The 8,344-nt window shown below is 29.0% G+C and overlaps 1 protein-coding gene across 1 annotated transcript; it reads left to right on the forward strand.

Moving 5' to 3' along the window:
- The first annotated feature begins 724 nt into the window (after positions 1-724).
- Positions 725-1,372, forward strand: LOC105123924 (probable RNA helicase SDE3). The gene has a single exon (XM_011023713.1). The coding sequence runs from the start codon at positions 734-736 to the stop codon at positions 1,220-1,222; it is 489 nt and encodes a 162-aa protein (XP_011022015.1). The 5' UTR covers positions 725-733; the 3' UTR covers positions 1,223-1,372.
- The last annotated feature ends 6,972 nt before the right edge of the window (positions 1,373-8,344 follow it).

Consider the following 8,344-nt stretch of genomic DNA (forward strand, 5'->3'; position numbering starts at 1 on the left):
GTGAAGCTGAGTATGTTGCCGCCAACTCAGCTGTATGCCATTTAATATGGTTAAGGAATTTGCTAAAGTTTTTGGGATTTCCTCAAGAAAATCCTACAGAGATTTATATCGATAATCGATCAGCGATTGCATTGGCAAAGAATCCGGTGTATCATGAAAGAAGTAAACATATTGATACACGTCATCACTTTATCCGAGAGCATGTAAAGAACAAAGAAGTCGAGCTGATATCCTGCAAGACAGATGATCAAGTTGCAGATATTTTTACCAAGCCATTGAAAAGAGAAGTGTTTATCAGACTGAAATTCATGCTTGGAATGACATCTCTCGATTGAGTTTAAGGGGGAGATTTGTTGAAATAAAACTCAATCTAGAAGGTCAAGGAAGGCAACCACCAGCTGTCACCGCCCAACTGTCCAGCCGCCGCCGCCAGCCGCCAGCCACCGGCCGCCAGCCGCTTTCACACCGTCGGCCACAACCGCCTTCACACTTGAAGGTTGAATTTTCTTGTTTTGATTTCGTGTATAAATAGATAGCTAAACTTATGCAATTATATGTGGAGAGATTGAGAGAAACACTAGAGAGAAAGAGAGAAAGAGAGAGGGGTTGTTGTAAACTTTTGTTTATGTTATTGTAAGCTTTGTTCTTGAAATAAAAGAGTGTGTTTTATCCCCTCTGAGTGTTTCAAAGCCACCACAAGTGGTTTCTCCCACCAACAATTCCAGAGTCGGACATGTTTCGAGCAAATGCTGCTTTCCGGGAGATAGATGGGGTGCCTACTGACATCCTAACATCGTGCGTGTACAAAAGGGATTGCTTTACTTGTCCATCTATTCGGGAACTCAGGAAATTTAGAGTGATCTTGTCTACTTTTGTTAGTAGCTTTCGGCTGCATAATGAAGGGATAGTTGCTGGCCATTTTAGTCATATTTTTTTGGTGAATGCTTCATCAGCTACCGAGCCAGAAGCAATGGTGGCTTTGGCTAATTTGGCTAGTGAGAATACAGCAGTGATAGTAACTGGTGCTCCAGGAAACCATTCAGGCTGGGTTCGTTCCGATATTGCAAGGGAGAATGGGCTAATGACATCCTACTTCGAAAGACTTCGTGATAGCAAGCCATACTGGAATTCACATCCTGAGTTTATCAGGCAGCTGGTTGATCCCGAGAGTAAATCAGTTGATTCTTATAGCTATGCCCATGAATCATTATCGTATGACTAAGCTGTTTTTCCATAACTGCATCATCATAATACCCTTGAGTCATTGGATTTCTTGCAAGCTTTCTGGTTCTCTGTATATGTGTTAAATGCAGGAAGAATTATGCTGCAAGTTTAAAATTGAAACAATGTTGGGTTTTGGTTCTGCATTTTGAATGTTCTGTGGGTTATTGATCGGTCTTCATCTGCCTCACTGTTGGATTTTAATAGAATGAAAATGCAAAAGAGAACAAATATCGATTTCTTGTTTAACTTCACTGTTTTATTGATCATACAGGCTTAATGAAAAACATTGAAAAGTAAGGCTTTAAAGGCAAGGAACAGCAACATTATCTCCTGCTGTTACGTAACAGAATTCAAAGGATAATGACTAAACAAAAGGATTATATCAATCCTAACAGAAATTGACAAATTCAAATAGCTAGTGTTTTATTAAAGCTAAAACTCATATCAGCTTCCACATCAGCTGTTTCTTCATCAGCAGCTTCTTCATCAACAGCTTCCGAGACATGAATTCAACACTCACTGACAATATAAGGTTAAACCTTTCTCGGACATCTTGCTGCTGAGCTACAATGTTGCTTAGGCATATAATGTGGAACAAAACTCGAGTAGATTTTGCTCCAAGAAAAACACAATAGCTACTGTTTTTTCTTATCATTTTTATCATGCATAATTGTGAATGTTGAAGTTGATTTTATATAGCCTTACAACTCCTACTAATTTAAGACACCTATCTTTATTTAACTAAAAGATTGAAAGGTTGATTGTATTTGTGTTTCAAAAGTTTTTTTTTTTAAGTTTAATATTTTTTTATTTTAATTTTTTTATATTTTTAGATTGTTTTGATATGTTGATATCAAAAATAATTTTTAAAAAAAAACTATTTTGATGTGTTTCTGAAAAAAAATTGAAAAGTAATCGCTACTAAGGTTAATAAAATAATAAATTAACTTGTAAAATCATATAATTTAATTATAAGTTAATATGTATTTTTTATATAAAATCATTTTAAAAACTTAAAAATAATTAAAATCAAGTTAAAATTAAATCAAATCAAGTAAAATCACATAAAAATATGAAAACATGATTTTAAGAACCTTTTTATGATTTTAACAAAAATCATACACTTCACGCTCCAACCCTAGCTACATCAACATGACCTTGGCTATACCTTAAAAACTATAGATATAGCATGACGTGACCAAGTAAAGCTGTTTTGAAGTAAAGTTGTAAAGTATAGCATGACGTGGACAAGTAAAATTGTCATAATCATTCATATCAATGGGTATTTGGTCATTGGCATCTTTTTCATTTGTGTTTCTAGATTTTTTTAAAAGAAAATTTAACATTAAAAAATATTTTAATATAATTTTAATATATTAATATAAAAAAAATATTTAAATATATTTTAAAATAAAAATTATTTAAAAAAGCATCACTCATTATGATTTTAAACATACTGATTTGTATTATTTTTATACTATAACAATTAATCAATCAAATTATTTCATCAATTAATTTAAATGATGTTTTTGTGCTCAATTATACATATAAATAATAGTTTTTTATTTTAAAATTTTATTTTTAATATCAGCATATTAAAATAACCTAAAGTCATGAAAAAGTAATTTGAAGAAAAAAATAAAATAATCTATAGTTTTTTAAAAAATATTTTTAAAATAAAAAATTAAATATATTGAATCATAAAAACCATAAAATTTACAGTTGTGACTGTAAAAAACTTATCAATATTAACAATTAAGAATGGTTAGGGCAGGGTAAACAAAAAAAATACAAAAAAAAAATAGTTTTGAAAAAAATTAAAGAATAAGCAACAAATAGACCTGGTTTTAGATTGAAGATAAACTATATTTTAGCCAAAAACAATGGTTTTATTGAGCATTATAAAAATTAAGTTTGGTACGGATAATAAGTACTTTGTCATTATCTATTAGTTAAATAACTTATATTTATGATAATGATAATCCTTTTGATAATAGTGATATAAATGAATATATAAAAAATAATAAAAAAAATATAGTTAATAAAACTAGTTTTAATTTATATGACATACATAGATTTGTTTGTTTTAAGTTTATTAATTATTAATTAATAAAAAGTTACTTAAATTATATATGAATTTTTATTTTAATAATATATTTTAAAATGCTTGAAATATGCATGAAAAAATTTTTCTTATGATTTCATTATCTGTTTTTATAATTGGAGTTTATTTTATATTTTTTATTCCATATTAAAAATATATTTTCAATAATTTTAATTACTACCACACTTTCAAACACTCTTTAAAAAAAAAACTAATCAATTAATTATCTCTTGACTGCACTAAAACTCTCTTATAGATATTGATCTTAATATTGTAAAGTTTTAACAATATTAAAACTATTACAAATTCTAAATTCTACGAACCACAAGCTCCTAATTAATATTGAACTCTAACACTCGCCCTCAATATCAGTTGACATCATGTTTTCTTTTCTTTCTCTTAATTTTTTTTTTGACATTGAAAAAAGTAATTTCATCATTTTGCTCAACATCAATTCTTCCAAACTATGTTGTCTTTCCGCACCTTAACTAGATTCGTAGCTTTTCCAACTGAAAATGACTTGCAAGCTTGCAAGACTTTAATTTCTTGTATCTTACATCTAATGTTATCAACAGAAGCCTTTAGTCCTGCTCTTTAACAATAATGGCACCTTACAAATCTAAAATCTTTCTCTTGAAGCTTTTAACCTTAACATTATTAACCATTAAATTCTCATTAAACTTCTCTTAACTTGAACACTTTTTTGCGTAGCATCTTCTTCCTTCTTAAGAAATGAAGCATTGGATCCACATAGTAGAGGAAAGTCTCCAACAACAAAAACTCTTCTCTTAAAAAGATTACTCTTCTGAACAAAATTTTCAACTGGAACAACAAAATTCATCTTTGAAGATGATTGTTTTGGCTTTGCATCCAACTTCTTCTTTTTTTGTATATTTTTTGAACAATTCTTAATAGACACTGGAGATACGGTATTATCTTCTTCATTCGAATCAAACTCATTACTACTTTATTTTATCTAACTTTGTGAGACGACTTCATTACATACAAGAGGCTTTGTGATAGATGTTGCAGACTCCTCAAGCTCACACAGTAAGTCATCAAAATCAATAAGTTTTTATTTATCTTATTCATGGACTTTGTCTTTGTATTGAAGCAAAAAACCTTTTGAATTTTGAACCTATAATGAAACCCCTCTTCCCGAGGGTCAATAAAAAAAATAATTATGTTTATTGATTTGGCTCCCTATCATAATCAAGATAACGATCACAATCTTGTTCATGGTCACAATCCTAACATATTTTACCATAATATGGACCAAACAAGATATAATGACATGTTGATGTTAATTGTGTTACAAACAATAAATCTTTCTTCAGGTCCTGGAACATGATAAACATCTTGAAGATATGCACATCAGAGTTATAGCAAGGTGTCGTTGTCGTCTTATCAACATGAGTTGTTTTTGAGAGGTCTGTCAAAGACACTACTGCTTCGTGAGAGCCTTGTTTTTTTCCTCCACAGCAGCTATTATTAGACTCACAAATCCTACACTTTCATCTTTATCCAACTAAGAAGAGAAGTAAAGGAATGCTTGGCAAATCATCAAAGCTTATACAGATCAGGGCATCTCATGACGAAAATCATGTTTTACATTTCCAAAATAAACTATACCTCAACCGTATAGGGAAATGGATGACAGGCATGTCATGTAGTCATACTTCACCCCTGCCATCACGATCACGTTCAAAATTCAGAAATTGAGTTACAAATTCCCTATCATATTGAACTTGAGTTTCACTTTCAAGGCCAAACATTCTGCAGTGAAAACAACTTCAAAATTAACAAATTCATGAAAAAAATGTATTTTATTAGATGTTTCGGCATGGAAAGAGAGGCATACTAAAAAAAAAAAAGCTCGCTACTCCAATAATATTTTCAAAAGGTAAAGAGTGTTACAACAAAATTAGAAAAGAGAAGGACCGGTCTCCTTTATTATACAAGTCCTTAAGGCCAAGCCAGTTGGTCTACACAAAACCTAGGCTCCTGCACTTGATCTTCAATCCCTGACTCATACTTGTTGCTATCCTTTGGCAATGGTTTCTGATTAGTAGTAGAAGACATAGCAGCAACACAAGAAGTGGTAAAGGAAGAAGAAGCTAACGATGACACAAAAGCCAGGTTTGTGTTTTGAGGACGAACAAGTTGTGACAACAAAAGCACAAGAGAAGCCATGGATCACTAAGCAAAGATTTTTCTTTTTAGTAAGGAAACGAATTCTGGGAATGAAGGTTTCACGGGTTTGTCACGTATTTTATACAACGATGAAACAACGGAGCCCCCTGGTTTTGGCCAGTCGTAACAGGCATGTCTCTGTTTTAAAAACCGGGTATGGTTTCTGCGGACGGTTTTGCTTTTTTCCTCCCCTCGAGGCTTTGAACAATGGGTCGGTTTCCAGCAAACCACAGAAGAAGTTTCTAAAATGTCCAAAACCATGGGCCTCCTAGTCCTCTGGTAGTTGCTGTTTTGGTGTTACGCATCATTACTTGTGTCAGGTTCACTTCCACAGGTTCAGGGTCGAGCTGACACATAAGGCAATCTGCTTGGCCCAATGGTGGCCTTCGATTCGGGCACCAACGATGAAGTTTTAAGGAAAAATGGGTCTGACCTTTATTGTTGCTCATGCGACTTCTGCTCCTTGCAGTCCATCGTTAATATCGTGCTGAAAAATATGATTATAATAGTTGTTTTAAAAATATTTTTATTAAAATAATAATTTTTTATTTTTTATAAATTATTTTTAATATTATTGTATTAAAATTATTTAAAAATAATATAAATCTTAATTTAAAATAATAAATAAATCTTAATTTTTTTAAAAAACATTTTTTAAATACAAAAATAAACAGAACTAATTTATGGTTGAGTTGTTATCCATAATTATATTTAATTTAATTTTTTATATTTTATGAATTATAAACCTAACTTGTTTAAAAAAATTTGAATAATACAAACTAATTAAATATATAAAGTTGAGCTAAAAGTTTTTATAAATATTACAAATATTCACGAGTTAATATTCACAAGTTAAGTATATACATATTAATTTTTTAAGAAAAATATACTTTTTAAAATATATAATGATTTTTAATTAATCACTATTGATATTATTATGTATTTTACATTATCTCAAACATCTAGTTTGCATTAAGCATTATATATGTATGTATGTATGTATGTATGTATGTATGTATGTATGTATGTATGTATGTATGTATGTATGTATGTATGTATGTATGTATGTATGTATGTATGTATGTAAACATGAATTAAAAAAAAATATATACTTCATAAAATAAAAATAGAAGGATAAAGAAACTATTTGTACTGAGTTTTATAGTTACTTATTAGCTAAATGGGTTATACTAATTTAGTCAAGTTGATCGGTTTGAAAGAATTTCAACTCATATTCTATCTGTAATATTTATCTATTTGGTTTTTTGATCAATTAATATTAATAATATTGATATTAATAAAAACATTTATAAATTTTAATGAGTCAAATTAGATTAAATAATGCAAATATTATAAATTCCTCGGCTTCTTGTTTTTCCACGCGTACCGCTGATCTCAGGAGCTTCACTATTATGGAACTCCGCTAGCAGCCTTCTGATCAGTTTGGTAGCCCCAACTTGTGCCTTTGAATTTTGCTGCTTTTAGTTTGGTAGAATGAGTGCCCGTTTCATGCTTTGTTTTTTTTTTCGAGAAAAAAGAGTCTATTTTCAAGTGCTTTATGGCCACCAAAGGCCTAAACTGGTCACCAACCACAATGAATTCAAATATTTAGATAGAAAGAAAGTAATTAATCTAATTACTATCATTTTGTAAAATTTAAAATAAATTATCACTAAAACTTATGTGTATAAATTAGAATAAATAAATTTCTTTATCACTAAAACTTGTAATATTTAAAATAATAAATAGATATCATTATCTTCACTTTAGCTTACAACAAGCATTATTGTTATTATTATTATTCAACTAAATTTAAATAAAAATTTCTTCACTCATCAAAATCATGTTAAGAAAATTACAATCATAAAAAAAAGATAATTTACAGTAAAAAAAAAGAGAAGAAGTTATGATTTATTCAGCCATTAAATTATTTCTTGAAATATTTTTAATAATGAAATTGATCATTTATTAAAAAATTGAACTAGCATAAATTTAAAATATAAAATAATCAAAAATAAAAGATAATAATTTCTTCACAAATGCATATTTTTGTTATCTTTCAATCCCCAGCTCTTCATCATTAAATCTAATTATTTTAATAGCATGAACAGTTTTTATTTCTCTATATTATATGTGTGTTTTGATTCTTATATCAATTTCTCAATAATAATATTCATTTTCTTTCATAATATTAAAAACTCCCTCATTGGATAAAAACAAATTCTTCTTATACTTCTTAATCTAAATTCTTCTTTAATTAATTGATTTTACTCAATTCACAAACAACTAATTTACTAATACACTCGTTTTTTAATTATTATAAATTATTAAATTGTATAAAATAATTTATTTATTGTTTATTATTTTGATTTTTTTCATATTGATATTTTCTCTCTCTTCTCCAGTCACTCATGTTTCTTTTTAAATTTTACCTTTATAATTTTTTGCTTTTATATTTAATTATGAAAATCAAGTTAATTAAAAATCAACGGCACATGTCTGAGTATAGATTGAGATTATGAATTATGAAATGTTTAAGGAGGACATTTCTGGAAAAAAAAAAAAAAAAACTTGGTTATGTTTCCATGTCTATCTTCTTTGTCTTCTTTCAGAGAACTCAAAATTATGTTTTGTCTTCATGCATTTTTGTCTTTCATATATTTATATTTTCTATTATAAAACAGTAAATAAACTATCTAGCTAGTAAGGATATGTCAAATTTGAAGCCACCCATTAATGATCGATGGTGTTGAATTAGGTTTCCTGAAAAAATTGTAGAAAACCACGAGAAAGATTGTTTCTATAGGAACCTCTAATTAGTTA

Source organism: Populus euphratica, unplaced genomic scaffold (genome assembly GCF_000495115.2).
Source record: "Populus euphratica unplaced genomic scaffold, PopEup_1.0 scaffold12.1, whole genome shotgun sequence".
NCBI classification, from domain to species: Eukaryota; Viridiplantae; Streptophyta; class Magnoliopsida; order Malpighiales; family Salicaceae; genus Populus; species Populus euphratica.